The sequence below is a fragment of the Bacillus rossius genome, chromosome 18, assembly GCF_032445375.1.
Source record: "Bacillus rossius redtenbacheri isolate Brsri chromosome 18, Brsri_v3, whole genome shotgun sequence".
NCBI classification, from domain to species: domain Eukaryota; kingdom Metazoa; phylum Arthropoda; class Insecta; order Phasmatodea; family Bacillidae; genus Bacillus; species Bacillus rossius.
Genome location: NC_086345.1, coordinates 10,468,488 through 10,485,340, shown reverse-complemented (window position 1 = coordinate 10,485,340; position 16,853 = coordinate 10,468,488). Strand labels below are relative to the sequence as shown.

Here is a 16,853-nt window from a genome sequence, read left to right as displayed (position 1 = left end):
GAGACGTTACGACGGCGCTTCACGCGACAAGTCCAGTATATTAAGTGTTGGGTAATAGTGAACTGTGTTGTTCGTCTAGGTTTAATTTGTCATGTTAGAGTTTATTTCGTAACCACCGCATCGGGTGTAAAAGTACGTCCTTCACGCGCATTAAAATTGTGAGCCGCCACTGAGGAAGTGAGCTGCGCGTGTGACTAGTCGATTCGGAACAACTGTTACGGTCAGAACGGGCAGCACTATGTATAGGGCTGTGCTGTAATAAATTAATCACCTATTCTCCAGAAACTTTGTGTTCTTCTTCAGCCGTCCCGAGTGGCCATAACAGCTCGGGGGCCCTACTGCGTTAACCCCTACCTCTAGCCACAAGGCCGAACCCTCCCTGAGATCTCGAACCCAAGCAAAAATCACGTAAAAATCAATGGAGGTAGAGGGGACGGCGTCAAATTTTTGCTCATCGCGGAACAACGGTTCGCGACGCAGTCACTTTACGGTCCGGGCCGACTCCCGCGAACAGAAGTTAATGTAATTCGTCGAGCATACGACTGCCGACTACAAACTTAGAGACTTTGCCCCTTAATATTATCTTCATGGGTCCGCGACTCACACAGGTGAGCCCGGGCACGAAGCTAGTTCCAGTTCATCACGGGAGTGGCCGTTAATCCACTTAAACTCTTCGACGACCCACAAACCAATGTAGGGATCTTGTTTGCAAATGCCGCAACGTAACACATAATTAATTATTCAGTGTGAGTGTGTGTAGTGCCAGGGTATTTTGTCAAGTGTAATTATGTAACTTATACCCATCCAGACTAAGTGAGATGCGGAATTAAAAACCAGCACCTAAATACCGTTTTCTTTATTTCGTAAACGCATCCTGAACAATTAGGAAACAGTCCTCTATACTGTTTAGGGCCAGTGCGTATTAGAAGCAGGGACTCCCTCCCACCATCAACAGCCGTCGGTCCTAGTGGAACACGCAGGGGCAAAAACCCACGACCACCTCGGTTAATCCTCGAATTAACTTGGTACCCGCCGGAAATTTCATTTAGAGCCACTGAAAACCACTAGGACCGCCCTGGGTCTCGATCACGAGACCGCGGGTGACGGCAAAATTGTATAAAACATTGAAATAAATTTATAGTTACTACAATGTGACGCCGTCGTCAGTGCTCCCTCTGAGAGCACAGGCCGTTATGTGTCCTCAACACCTGATCAGTGCCGCGCCTCGAACGCGCCCGCGCGCGCAACATAGTGCAGTGCCCCGAACGGCGTGACGTCAGTCACGGCCTCCTACGTGTGCAAAGCACCCGGCCGGGTGTGGCACTGTGCAAGGGTATCATGTATTCATGCATTTAATAAGAGAAACAGAAACTAATAAGTCTAAGACCATTAATAATTAATGTTAATTTAACTATCATTTTATAAAGGGTTATCATTCACAAAACTGGCCGAAGTCATCTTCCCGCGCTCCGCATTTTTTCCGCGGAATTTCCCCCCTCCCTGGCCCCGGCGGCCAGGGAGGTTAGTCAGTCGCCATCCAGCACTCGCCCGGGCCGGCAGCCCACGCACGGGGAGCCTTCAACTTTCGCGCCAACATCCTGTAACTGCAATAGGTAATTATAGCCAAACCGTTTTATATCAGCTCCCCGGTCGGCCCAAATCGGCCGTTCGCGACCCCGCGCGGTCTATTAATAAAATGTGTAGTCCATCCAGGGACTTGTGATATTATACGTAATTAATTAGGTGGCCCATCGTGGCACCTGCGCCTCACGCTGTAACGCCCCACATCGGGACATAGTTCATTGCCCACGCAGGGCGGCACTGTGCCAAACGCGTTACCCAAACATTCGGACGAGTCAGCAACTGGGACGTGCCACGGCCACGTGTGTGATATCATACAAGATTCCACCATGTCCGTACCCAGCATAACGTGGCCCTCGCCACCTCGCGGAATAGCCGCATTTGCATATCCACCTGTGCGGGACTAACCACAGTGATTTAGTGTAATGTGTTATCGTAAGTAAATTCGCGGGACCTGCCGTCCACGCATTTCACGTTGCGTCCACGTATTCTCGCACAAGCCGAAATAGGTTCATCATACGCGGGGCTTAGGTTGACGATGAAGCGGCCAGTTACGTGAGCGTGTGACGTGTAGTTTGTGCAACGGAATAAAACAGCCAACAATACGTGTGTGTTTCATTAATAAGGCGTCCTGGGAGGCCATAACAGCCCGGGGGGCCCTTTGTCGCCGCGTCCCTGCCTGCAGCCACGAGGCCAGGAACCCCGCCCTTGAGATCCAAAATTAATCAAACAGTTTAAATTCACGTAGAATCAGATCAGGCAACGGGGATGGCATCAAATGTTTGTTTTGTTTTTTATCTCAAAACTAAATTTTTGGTTTTTAATGGGTTTTTGCACTAAACGATTCATTTAAGTACAAAAGAATGTCTTTTTCCATCATATCCAGGACCCTACGACCACGGGAATGGCTGTTCAGACCAGGCAGACCAGCCTGTTACCGGCTAACCTCAGCATAGTGTAGTGGCCAGTATAGGGAGGTCAGCCCTGGGACTGGAGCCCAGGTTACTGACATCTGGCAGGTGCGATGATCCAGGTCGAGGCCACAAAGGGAGGTGGCGAATTGTCGTGTCCTGCATTTGGCCTCGGGCCCCTTGTGCGAGTGCTACAAGCTCGTCCCTGAAACAAACATGGCTGCCCCGACACCGCAGGGTATTTTTTGTACCTAATCTCTATGTGTAAGCTAGTTATCCTGCAAGATGGTGATGCACCCGTTGCAGAAAGATGGCGCTTGCTGCAGAACGTAAATAAGTGGGATTCATTGTGTTATTACTCAGGGAAGGAGCGGACTTCCGCTCGTGTTGGGAGCATCTCAAGATTCAGAAATTAACATTTGATCAGAATAGTCAGTGAAATCTTATAGAACATGCTGTGAAGGCAAAATCTGTAAATATTGGCTGTAATGATAATGTAACCGACTTGTACATAAGCTTGGCATTTACTGTACTACTGAGACGCACTTAGGTCCCTCCCTAACCCGGACCCCTCCCAAACACACTTAGTTTTTAGAAAAAAAAATAAAAATACCAGTGAGATTGCTCGGTGGTCGTCTCTCGGGGCATGCGCATCTCTCTCGCGGGTTGGTGGCTGGGAGTTCCCTACGCCCTATTGGGTAACCGAAGGCTGGTAGTTCGCGGGGGATTTGTGTGCGTGCTGGGGGTGGCCCAGCAGTGCCAACTGCTACCGACCACGTCCAGCTCGAGAGTAGCAATCTCGCTGGGGTGGCTGTGAATATCCAATAGCAGTAGGGATGGACATTTAAAATATACATCGATGTTTTTTCCGATGTAATGCATCGATCAGTTGCATCGATGTTAATACGATGTATTGAGAAATACATACATCGATGTTTCTAAAACATCGATTGTTTTGTCAATGACATGTTTAGGCCTTAAAGAAAACTAGGTAAGTAAAACGAAAAATCATAATCACACAGCCAACACAGCTTTATTTTCTTTACATATTCCAATATTTTTTTCAATGCTATGTAAAAACCAAAGTTTACTTAATATTTTTTCCTTTTAATCGGTTTCTTTGCTCAGTCAAAACTAGCTCTGCCTGTGTAAAGAGTCTTTCTGAAGGGACAGATGTGCCAACTATTGTTAAATACTTAAAAGATATTTTGTACAGCTTTGAGAATTGTATTTTATAATCCCTAAAGATTTCTAACGGATTTTCGTTCAGTCTTCCAATAGGAGTTCTGAGATAAACTGAAAGTTCGTCAGACAAAACATCTTCAGATTTGTTCACTTTCCAGTTATGATGCACTAACTTATGGTGATCACTCCATAATGAAAAGGTCTGTTAATTTTTATCGGACTTGTCAGAATCGGATTCAGTTTCTTCACTGCTTTGCAAATTATTTTTCATTAAATCTTTAATTTTCGATACAGCACTCGAACAAGCTATCGCATCATTGAAGTGCATCTTTTTAAACCGTGGATCTAAAATACTTGCGAAAGCAAGAGCAGTCACATGTTCTATTGGACCCATTATTTTATTTATTTCATTAATAGTAAGTTTCTGCACCTCTTTCGCTACGGGATATTCTATAACGGCTGAAGTTATTTTAGAGAACAAGCAGCGAACTAAGGGAATAATCTGACTACTTTCGCAGTATTTATCACCCGAAATTTCTTTTGTAGCCGCCTCCAAGGGTCGCAGTACCACGATGACAGATGATACAGTAGATATTTCTGATGGACTGAGCATTGCAGGTGCTCTAGGGTCGCGGAAGAGAATATCATTTATGACACTACGGAGTTCTAAAAATCTTTGTAACATGTAATATGTACTGTTAAAACGAGTGTCCACGCTTTGTATTAATTTTGTCCTAGCAGGAGACTCTGCAGATGCAGCAGTAGCTTTACGCAACTCATCACTAGCAATGCAATTCTGTTTGAACCAAGTTACTATTGTTTTTACTTTAGAAACAATGTTTCTCCACTCAGTACATATCATTGTGCTCTCAGCCAACACATTCAAAGTATGGGCGAAACATGGGATGTGTTTCCTTCTACCGAACGCTAAGTAGATCGCCTAGTAGACCGCTGCGTTGCCAGTAACAACAGCTGTCACATCTCTTGATCTATATTCCAGTCTTAGCAAGCCGTTAACAGAATTTCAGCAAGATAATCTGATGTATGTCTTTCATCCAATTCGTACACGCCTAAAGTGACCGAATATAGTTCAATGTCTATTCCGAAATGCGCTGTGATGCCCAAAAAACTTTTCATGTTTAAGATATCTGACCAATTATCCGTTTATAAGGTTAAGTCTTCTATAGAGGACAGCATATTTTTAATTGTTTCTGAAATTGCTTAATATTTTTCGTCCAGCCAGTATCTTAGAGTTGTTCAACTCGGGAGTTTATATTGAGGAGCAACTGTTTTCATTAGAGTTCTGAAGCCTTCGTTTTCAATAATTGAGAAAGGCTGATGGTCTTTGCAAATAATGAATAATAAACAGTTGTTCAGTTTCCTTATCTTCGCTCCAGATTCGGAGTAAGAGGAAATATCTTTAAAGGCGGCCTGTATTGTTTTTTGGCGTTTGAAAGGGATGACCATTCGTCTGAGTCCGAATCAATAGTTTCATTTATGGTTTCCTTTAACGGCTTACAGGAACTCTGAATTCCACTGCCACTTGTAGAAGGAATCGGTTTAGGTTGAAGTAAACCATCATCAATTTTATTACTAAGCGAATCCTTTGCATTTGGAGAATTCGATATTTCTTCTGTTTTATTAACTGAATTCAATGTATTTTGTTTCGGCAAAATTTCGAGATAAGCAGCCTTATGAACGTTACGAATATGCCCAATTAAGTTCGTCGTATTTCCGGCAGACTTGATATCCTTTTGATATAGTTTGCATTTCGATTTCTTATCATAAATTTTATTAAAGAACTGCCAAACTGAACTTTTTTTCTTAGGTCCCATTATAACAAAAGATTAAAAAAAATACTTTAAGGTACGGTTCACAACGTGGACCATTATTACACAGCAGAAACTCGGTCGGCCATATTGTTGTTTTCGTTTTAATTTGCGTATTCGATGCATCGAATGAAAAACATCGATATATTCGATGCTGATGTGTTAACAATACATCGGATCAATACGATGCATCGTTACTATACATCGAGTGTTTAAAATACATCGATGTATATCGTCCATCCCTAAATAGCAGTCAGTGGACCAATGGCCGGCCTGTGGAGTCGTTATTACGGCTATCGGGGTGAAAGGTAGCCTGAATGTAGCTCGGCGCGTGGCAGGAAGCAGCTTCGTCGGCGAAGGCACCGCAGGGGAGCTCGATGTGCTGAAAAAATGCGAAGTATAGGCGAACTGCGGGCTGGAACTTGCGGAGCTGTGAACTGCTGCGCGCGCAACGGAATTGAAATGCATCGGAACTCTGAAGGAAGACATCAGGAACCTTCAGCTGGGGCTGCTGTAGCTGTGGCAGCAGTAGCCTCGAGCGGCGCGACCTTAAACCGTCTCGGGGATTTTGGGTGTCGAGGTTGATTCCCTCCCCCCACCCTGGCTTGAGAAGTACTGCTGTTGACCTGAAGAAGGAAGATGAAGATGGCGCAACGTCAGGCTGCCTTTCGCTCCGTGCGCCCGCAGTTCGAGCCGGTTTACTGGCTTGTCTGCCCACTTCTGTTTTAACTGTGGCTGTCTGGGCAGCTGTGGCTGGGTTGACGAGTGAAGTCGCCCGCTCCTGGGGGCGCATGTGCCCCTGGTTAATAATAACCCAGGAGTTCCCAACCTTTAAATGCGGGCCGCAAGGCCCAATCACCCAACTCCAGCATGGTTGATTTTTCAGCCCCTCCAACTCTTCTTACCTAGACCTTTCTTCCCTCTTGTCCAGTAGTTACCTGCTTGCTTAATGCATGTTATTTTATCCCCGTATGAACCGGCCTAGGGTTTTCCCTGTGTCTATGCAGGTTTTACCTGGGTCACATTAGCTAGCTTCTAAGCTAGGCGACCAATGGGGCGTCAGTCATTGCGCCAATTGCAGCCATGGCTGGCCAGTAAACCCCAATAAGCACACGATGCATGCGCCCTTGTCCTGCATGGTTAAAAACCCACATGGTAGAGTTTATAGGCTTCGGCCTGAGACACACTTAGGTCCTCCCCTAACCTGGACCCTCCCCTACACACTTAGAATTAACTTAGGCTAGGAAAAAAAAAACAGTGAGATATTCGCTTAGTAGCTCTCGTGGTGTTCACATCACGGGTGAACAAGCTGGCTGTTTTGCCTGGAGGGTCATTGCCTCTGACAGAGTGGAAAGTGTGTGAACCATGTTGTGTACATGGCGATGCCGAGAGGCAGCGACCAACTGCAATCAAATGCGTCCTGTAGAGGTGTAAAAGTAACGAAAAAAAGCGTACCCGTATGTATTCGTTACTATAACAATCAGTACTCGTTACTATCTTATCGTTACTCGTTACTTCTGATACCACATAACATGCAACGAATCGAGTTGTATTGCGTACGCGTACAGTATGACGTCACGTAAATAATAATAATTAGAATATATACAACTAACAATATTTGATAATTAACAGTTTATGTTAAACAAGAAACAAATAAATCTCATTAGAGCGGCCTTATTATATTATCTCTTTTAAGAAAATAAAAGAAATGTGAAAATTCGCGATAATAAAAAAACAAAAACATACATATTTCTAATTTGTAAAAAATACTTTCTTACGTTGTTTCTGTTCCAATCTCAAACTTTGTCTACACACACAATACATTTAATAAACAGTAAAAAAACTTGGACGACGAATTTCCAAATTATACTTTACTTAATAAACAAACATCGTTCTTTGTAATGTATATTCATCGAATTAGCGCGCGCATGCGTGAAACATACGAAACATGCGAGTAACGAAATGCAGCCGTGTGTAACGTTTCGTTACTCGTATATAGACGGCGCACCCGTTACTCAGTAACGAATGCATACGGTTCGCTACAGCTCTAGCATCCTGTCGGTGGCGAAAACAGGGGTCCAGCTGTGATGAACAGCTGGATTTGTTGGAAATATATAAATACCAACTCGTGGACCATATGGTGGGAAGGGTGGTTGCTTTAGTGGCTCACCCAGTATCAAGTGATGGCGGAACTTCAAATTGGACGGCGCGCTGGGCCTGGAGTGTTGGCACTGCCGGCGATGCAGCAGTAATCGACGAGAGCCTGGTGTTACACACACTTCTAAAGCTGCACATTTACGGCAGGAGGGGAATAGGAGTAGTGACCCTCGGAACCTCGCGCCATGCATGAAAGGTCCCGGTGCGTCGGCTGATGGAGAGAGAAACCTGAACGAGTGAATCGGTGAGTGACTGGAGCAACAGTCAGCTTCGGGGGCTGCGCAATCGCGCGGGGCACTGGCTGTCTGCGGGAGTGAACTGACAGAATCCCGCACGGTTGCCTGCTAATTAACCTCTTTCCCACAGCGGAACTCTACACTCTTCACGATTATATGCCTCCTTGGCGACTGGCCGGGCACATACCTGTTGGGGGGTCACTGTGCTGTCGCGCGCGGCCTTGGAGCTTAACACTACACTCACACAACGAAATAACTAGGCCACTTTTGACACAATACTTTACAAGCCTCTAAATACAGACATCACGACACTTCCATACATCAGTTAGCCACCAAACTGAGGGGGAAAGGGTAACCTGACATCTACACTAAATAAATGAAAGCCAAGCACCACAGCGACAGCTACTTAACTACTTGCAGGACCGTGAGCCACAATTAATCTTAAAATCGCACACTTCGCGCCCCGCTGTTGTTTCTAATGATTCGAATAAAGTGACGGGGTCACAATCTTGAATTGACTTCCCACATAGCGAGTTATGGGAACATAATAGTTCCTGGTATCGCTGTCACACGCTCCCGGCCGAGCATATGAATAAACGGCGGTACCAGTTAGAGAATCTCACCCCAGAGAAATCTGGGGGAAATAAACCAGGCATCTACAATTTAGTGTGGTTTCTGCTCTGCTCTCCTCTCCTCCCCTCTCCCCTCTCACTCTTTCACCTTCCTCCAGAGTGGCCTTCGGGATTACGATCTGGAATCCTTCGCTGGAGTGGTCTTGGGGATTACGCTCTAGCATCCCTCTTCCCCTGAAGCGGCCATTCGAGGATTACGCTCTAGGATCCTCCTCCTGGAGCGGCCTTATGAGGATTATCCTCTAGGACCTTTCCCCTTCCTTGTTCCGCTGCCCAGCACCAGGGCAGGACGCAGGCATGTCAGCCAAGCGCCAACATCCGAGGGACGAGGAGCAGCTGCCAGCATACCAGCGGGCTTTTCACCTCACCTTAATCCACTCCAGCACTGGACGCGGTTGCTGGGACACATCACCTTCTTTCTCCAATTGAAAATTAGATTTTCGTCCATTTTGGTTACTACAGCCGAATGCTACACAAGTCATTTTCGTTTATCCCATATCTAGCAACATGAAATAATAAAGGTAGCAGATCATGTACACGTTTTTTAAATCAATATATTCACGAAATGCTATTTTTAAGCCACTAAATACACATTTACACAAATTTTGAAGCTCAACACCACCACCTGCCCAATGCAATCTTATGTGTGTTTTTCGGAAGGTGGAATCTACCAATATGGCGTCCTTACAGTTACAGTTTTTTCTCTCTTTGCCCCTCTAGGCATCATACCCTGGTCATTTGCAGAATTGCACGTCTATGTGCTACCCCCGTGATATTTACCAAAATTTTAATATTGTTGTTTACTCGTTTGTTGTTTAAACAAAAGCTCATTGTTAAAAACAATTACAAATATGGAAAGGTATCACATTTTTATATTTTACCATTGAATTTTACTGTAAAACCAATTACTTTTATTTGTAATTTACCATATTAACCATTTAATAAGGATAGGTTAGTTTAGCTACTTAAGATTACTGTATAATCGTAAGAATGGTCTGTAGATTATCTTAATTAAAAAGATATATTGTGTGAACGATTGGTTGAATTAGATTAGGTTAGCTACAATATAATTATGTTTAATTTTTTTGGTTTGTATGTTAGTTTCGGTTAGGATCGATATACTGATAATACTTCGAAATTGTTTGAACGTATAGCCAGGAATTACAGTGGAGCTAACCTATGGAACCGTTCACACACATTTTTTTTTTTAATGCATCTAACTCAACTTAAATACGAATTCTTAAGATTTTTTTTTGTGGTACAAAATCTGTCAACCAAGGTATAAACACTTCTGGGCTATTGACGCTGACGTGTACTAGTTACTTATAAAACCTTCGTACTCTTAGATTTGAGGTTTTGCTACTATTTGACTGGCTAGGCTTAAGCATCCCACCTTTACAACTGCACTAATTGGAAGTTGTTTGTGGTTTACTCAACAGACTATGCAGGTAAACTATAGAATGCCACTTATAGCCCTTCCCATAGTTTTTCCTCGGTATTGCAAAGTATACTACAATCCCACACGGTCTAGTCTATTTTGGATACTAGTATTTTGACTAGGCTGAAGTTGGATTTATTCCAGCTTTATTTTCCTTCCCCTCATTTCCCCCTCCTTTTAGAGTGGGCGGAGCCTGGCTAACTGCATACAGCACCCTGCATTGAAAATGCAATGCGAAGGAAGCAAAGCGAACAGCACTACACATTCAAAATGCAACATGGCACTGTCCATGAAAAATGCAACACTAGGCTAGGAACACAAAATAAAAAAATGTTCGGCACTACTTGATCTCAGATTTATTTGGCTTGCCCTCCTTTCTCCCACCACGCGACATGGGCTGAGCCTAAAAGTACAGTACTCAACATAAAATAGTGCAACATTAACACAAATGTTAATTCCATAAAATAAGCAACATACCAGTACAGTACTCTCAAAAATATTTGTCACTACACTGAAATGTACAGTAACCACCATAAAATATGCAACACTTTTGTGGGCCAACCATAAATAAAGGAACATCAAAACAACAGTACTGTGCAAAAGATTATTGGTGAAATTACAATGTAACATGCTCAACATGTTAAGTACCTTATCAAAAGTAAAGATTTGATCAAAAAAGTACCATAAAAATTAAATGTACAGCCACGACCATAAAATTCTGCATGACACCACATAATATCGGCAGAGACCATGCATATACATTTTGCCATAAAATAGTGCAACATTAATACTGGACTGTGCTATCCATAAAATAAACAAAAAAATACAGTACAGCACTGTTCAAAATATGTGTTACTACACAAAAAGTACAGTACCCACCATACAATATGCAACATCCAAAGTACAGCAGTGTTAAAATTGTGTAAAATAAAAATTACAACTCTCATATAAAAAAGTATCTAAAGATCAGCACAGCCCTAAAATGGATCGTTATATAAAAATTTACAGTAAAATAAACATATAAGCAACATAAAGGGGATCCTTGAACCAAAAAAAGTATAAATGAGTGGTACTCAGCGTATAGCACTTACCAACGGCATCTAAACAAAAAATATAGAACCATTATGCAGTACTACAAAATTTAAATATTTTTTAAAGCATTAACTAAACGGTGTACCAATAGAGCTGATATGTCATTCTTTTGTGCTTATTGTGTGCTTCACCAAGAAAATATAAAATGTGAGGTACCTGCCGTACAGCTCTTTCTAAATCGTCTAAACCAAAATGATAACACAACTTTGAGCCGGGACTCAATTGTTATATTTTTTTCCCGTAATAAATCAAGGTTGCAACAATAGATCTGTTAGGCTCTTCTGTTGTGCGCATGTTCTGCTGCATAAAAAAAAGTTACAATTTTGTTGTTCTCAGCATACAGCAGTTACCAAAGGCATCTGAATCAAAAAAATAACACCATTATGCAGTACTACAACATTAAAATATATTTTTAACTTTAACTAAACGTTGTACCGCTGATATGTCATTTTGTTGTGCGTATTTAGTGCAAAACCAAGAAAATATAAAATGTGTGGTACCAGCCGTACAGCTCTATCAAATTCGTCTAAACCAAAATGATAACACAACTTTGAGGTGGGACTCATTTTTTTTTCCCCGTTATAAATCAAGGTTGCAACAATAGAGCTGTTAGTCTCTTCTGTTGTGCGAATGGTCTGCTACATCAAAAAAATTATAAATATGTGGTTTGCAGGGTACAGCACATACCAAAGGCATCTGAATCAAAAATATAACACGATTATGCAGTACTTTTGATAAGGTACATAACATTTTGAGCATGTTACATTGTAATTTCACCAATAATCTTTTGCACAGTACTGTTGTTTTGATGTTCCTTTTTTTATGATTGGCCCACAAAAGTGTTGCATATTTTATGATGAGTACTATTCATTCTTAATTTAAGTGTTGCATATTTTATGGTGGTTACTGTACATTTCAGTGTAGTGACATATATTTTTGTACTGTACTGTACTGGGTTTGTTGCTTATTTTATGGAATGAACATTCCAGTGTTAATGTTCCACTATTTTATGTTGAGTACTGTACTTTTAGGCTCTGCACACGTCGCATGGTGGGAGAAAGGAGGGAGCGTTCAAGTATTACGTAACACAATTTTTTGATATTTTTGACCCCCCTCCCCCCCATGTAACGCGCCGTTACGTTTTTCTGTAACCCCCCCCCCCCTCCCCCCAAGTAAAACGTTACGTAACCCAAGTGACCATTTTTACCTAAAAGTCACAATTATGTGGCGTAACGTACCGGAATAAGTCACTAAAATACCTTTGTTATTGTTTTAATCGCGTTAATGTTATTTATTAACATTTGAAATGTCTTGTTTTTAAAAGCAAGAGCTTTCTAATGTTTTTTTTGTACTAATAAATTTTTACTACTCAATCATACATTTAGCAATCATACATTTAATTTCGTTGTTTTCCTTACTTGGCTCTGCCCTTACACACTTTTTGCTTTATCCGCCATTGTTCTTCTCATGCATTCTCCTATTTTAGCGTTTTACTAATAAAGCTATTAAAATCAAATAACAAATTTTATTTCTAATAATTTTTTTTTACCTTTGGCAATGCAATTACAAACATAAATCTAACTGCAATAAAATATATTTGTCAAAATATAATCGTATTTAAGAATACGATCGAACGAAAACGAAAAACATTAATAAAATTAGCCATAATTAAAATAAGTAGATTAAAAAAAAAACAATTCAATTGGTGTTTTACTGCTCCTCTGTCCATGGGTTTGCCAGGCACTCAGATTCTTTCATTACTGGCATCCGGAGAGCAGACGAAGAGGGTTCCGGAATTGTTATCCCGCTTGCATCAACTTCGTCTTCGTCGAGCCAATCGACATCCTCAGGCGATGTTTCACAGCGACGCACAATGCAGAGAAGCTCATTTGCCCTTCTGGTAGCGAGTCGCTGTGGCCGTACTCAACTTTCACGAAGGTCTTGGGCAGTCATGCCATGCATGTAACGATTGTGCATTTGCACACTCTTGTGGGATGTAAAATAAACCCCACAGGTTGAACATACTCGGTTCTTTAGGTCGGATTGTACTGATGGGCAAAAGAAATCGTAAGGAATCTGCTTAAACCCTTCTAGAGGAGGCGACAGATCAACAGACAACCTCACAAGAAGTGGCGAAAACTTGCATGTTCCTTTGTCTATCTGACTAGGTACCACGAGCTTGTTTGCGGTTTGAAGTATTGGGCAGGGTGGCGGCAGGAAAGTTTCTGGAAAGACAGATTTTAATGCACTCCTCAAGTGGGAACAGCAGGATTCATCCGCGCATTTAATAACTTCCAAGAAATATTCCCATTCATACACGTGAGCGCTATACCACACCATATTAGGTTCTGCTGAATCCTGCAAGCTATCTTCAGGGTTTCTATATTCCGCCGAAACATTGTAGTTGTCAATTTTCATACAGTCGGTCGAGTGCTTGGAGCACATAAAAGAAAAGGGTTGCCATCTTGGGAAAACAAAATACGAACAATTCAATCGGGAATCCCCCGTAAAAAATAAACGAAAAGGGTTGCCAACTTGGGAGATTTTAATTCATTAGTTTTTTTATTAACCTTTCAGACCAATCGTCTTTCGTACCACAACATTACTGTTGTGATGAGAGAAAATCTCACACATAGAAAACAGTGTATTTTGAATATCAATACCTATATAATTTCTAATATGGCGATTGGAGTCTACGTTGACAACCGAAGTATAACGAAGCCATCCGAATAACAGTATTTTTTGTTTTAACTACTTTACTGGAGTGACGAGAAAAACTATCACAGCTGTTGATAAATAAATAAATAAATAAATAAATAATATATATATAGCTTTACAATTAGAGTTAAAAAAACAATATTCACTAATCCTGTAAAGCATTCAGAAGCAAGTTTGTGAAGGTAAAAAAAAATTTAAGTTATCATGCCATTTGAAATTTTGAGAAAAAAAAAGTTTTAAAAAATGCGTGAAAGAATCTGTCTCTACACAACCGTTCTGAAGTGTTTTTTTTTTAAAAAAAAAAAAGAAAGACGTAACTGTAGGTCAATACCCCCCCTCCCTCCCCTGTAACACATCGTAACATTTTACAAGACCTCCCCCTCCCCCCAAATTCTTTACGTAATACTTGAACGCTCCCGGAGGGCAAGCCAAATAAATCTGAGATCAAGTAGTGCTGAACATTTTTTTATTTTGTGTTCCTAGCCTAGTGTTGCACTTTTTATGGACGGTGCCATGATGCATTTTGAATGTGTAGTATTGTTCGCTTTGCTTCCTTTGCATTGCATTTTCTATGCAGAGTGCTGTATGCAGTTAGCCAGGTTCCGCCCACTCTAAAAGGAGGGGGAAATGAGGGGAAAGAAAATAAAGCTGGAATAAATCCAACTTCAGCCTAGTATATTTTGCTACTCATAATATTGCATTTTTCCTGCAACTGTAATTTTTCATACTCATGACGTTTTGTAGAATCTAATGCATGGTATTATATTTTAATACACCGCTTTAAGTTTTAACATATAAATACATAATTTCTTTGATAATGAAATATCTAAAGGGGGGACGTAATTATATCTAATTTAATATATTGTAGCAGTTAGGTCCGCTACTTTCAAACGGCGCGCATCATCGCGGGCCTCCGGCACTCTGCTCCCCTTCCTCCTTCTCCCTCATTTTTCCCCCCTCCTAGTGTTTGTTCAATTTGTACTCGTTCCCCCACCCTTTTGATTATAGGCGCATGCGTGCGCTGCGGCGCGAGCTTATAAATTTAGATGCAACCATGTTGAGAGCCTTCTTCTACTGGTTGACTTTGTCAGGCTTGGTTGTCAGCAATAGCTGATCTGTTGTAATTCTACTAGCATGTAGTCCGAGAGCTTCTAGTTAAACTTTGTGCGTGTGCGACCTCAGGGGAGAAATGTAAGTTGGTTTGAGTCGTCAGTGAGGCGGTGGCCCTCACCCTAATGTAGAATCATTTATTCTTGAATTTGTTCTGTCTAAATTCCTTTTTGGCCACCACCATCAAAAATTGTTTGGATTATTGAATTAAATTTAACTTCACCTTCGCTTCCGTTTTTCTGTTTGTAACTGTCTCCCCCTGAGACGTCGTCGCACGTATTAGTTTGTTAAAGTTTTTTAAAGAATAATGTAACTTCATTCTTTCTTGTACCTGCACTTTGCAGTTGTTTTGTAATTTAATTTTGTAATATAACTTCATTCGTGGCAATGCTTGTGTTTCGAGTTAACTGCGCATTGTCTCTTTTTGACGATCGTTGTATGGATCGCTTACTGTGTAGCCGGCTTACCCATTTAAAATATTAATTGTCAACTAACTCGCTTTGTCAGAAATTGTTCTCACTTTATGTATTCAGCCTTGCATTGTTTAAACTTAACATTATCAGCAATGTTAACGTAATGTTATTTTGAATTATGAATAAAATGTCTGTGTACCTGAAACCATTTACCTTGCATACCTGATCTATTCCATTCACGTATACCCCAGTCCATGCCAGGTTCTGGCCTTCCCCCCCCCCCCCCCCCCAACCCTTAGTACGCCCACACCTACTCCAATATCTTAAAAACATAATATTAAAAACACGAAAAACCCTTATATTCCTTGGCTTGTCCTTTAATAAATATGCTACACCATCTTGATTACTTTAGTAGTGTTATGGAATCAGGAATTAGAATAGTCACAATCTTGCAGTTTTAGCACAGTGATGATTGCATTGTGATAACCATTATCAAAAACTATAATATAACTAGCCTATAATCTTGTTGTTACACTCATCTATGTTTGCAAATTTAATTTTTACATCCTACAATATTTGTTAGGTTGATAAAAAATTAGTTGTGCTGTGCTCGGCCTGGAAAGTCCCAATGGGCAGTTGGCGGGGTTTTCTAATTGATGTTATGCAGCAAACTAATATGAATGGTATATTGTTGTTAATATGTACTTAATGCTTATTTTCATTTTGTTGGTGAAAATAATGACTTCTTTAAAGCTAAAGTTACCTACTTACCAAACATTCTGGTATTATCGTAATATTATGTGTTTGGTGCAAACTGAGCAAGGATTATGGTTATTTTATAACAGTTGTTCAGTACTTTTATGAGTAAAAAGTATACAGAAACAAATGAAACTATTAATTGCATATATTTCAGATGAAAACTGATATTAAACAAGAGAAGACTAGTGATAATGAGGGAAATAAAAATACAATAGATCATAATAATGTCTAAAATTTTGGCTCAATTTTTGAAATTGTTGAAGGTATGTTCTTTTATAAACATGATGGTCATGAATGCCTTAATGTTTTTTTGCAAATATTAGTTTTGATACCATTACCTAATAATTTTTTTAAAATTGTTTTTTTAATTTTTTAATTTTTATTTAATGCAGCAACAGGGAAGGATAGAATACTGATGACCTCAGGAAACAATAGTGTGTGCTCATTCCAAAATTCTGCCCCCGAAATGAACGATCAGCAAGAAATATGTACTCGGAGGCACAATTTAACAGAAATACAGCCAACTCTGAAAAAAAATTCAAAAGACGTTTCCAGAGGATGGAGAAAAAAAGAGCTCCGTCAACGAAGACTGCTGAATACCATTGCCCTGAAGGTAAACTTCTTTATTTTATATACGGGTAACTACTCATAAAACAAGTCACCAATATGGGCAGTTTTTCTCATTTTTATGTACTATTATTTTCAAGTCCAGTAGAAGATTGTAGCAAGTCGCAATCGTTCCTGGCAAAAAAAACGACTATTCCTTCACATACGAAGACAAACACTTGAGAA

General features: G+C 40.9%; 1 protein-coding gene across 9 annotated transcripts in view; it reads left to right on the top strand.

The window, feature by feature from the left end:
* Positions 1-16,853, top strand: part of LOC134541305 (gastrula zinc finger protein XlCGF57.1-like) — a 531,604-nt gene that overhangs the window by 58,366 nt on the left and 456,385 nt on the right. For 5 of the 9 annotated variants that reach the window (XM_063384663.1, XM_063384666.1, XM_063384661.1 and 2 more), the window contains exons 1-2: positions 16,010-16,324; positions 16,454-16,674. The exons of 3 other annotated variants lie outside the window; for them this stretch is intronic. In XM_063384663.1, the coding sequence (XP_063240733.1) occupies positions 16,477-16,674 (198 nt within the window). In that variant the 5' untranslated portion in view covers positions 16,010-16,324; positions 16,454-16,476. Of the gene's footprint in view, positions 1-9,300; positions 9,391-16,009; positions 16,325-16,453; positions 16,675-16,853 lie in introns of those variants that run through there. One more of the 9 variants, XM_063384635.1, reaches the window with a different exon arrangement.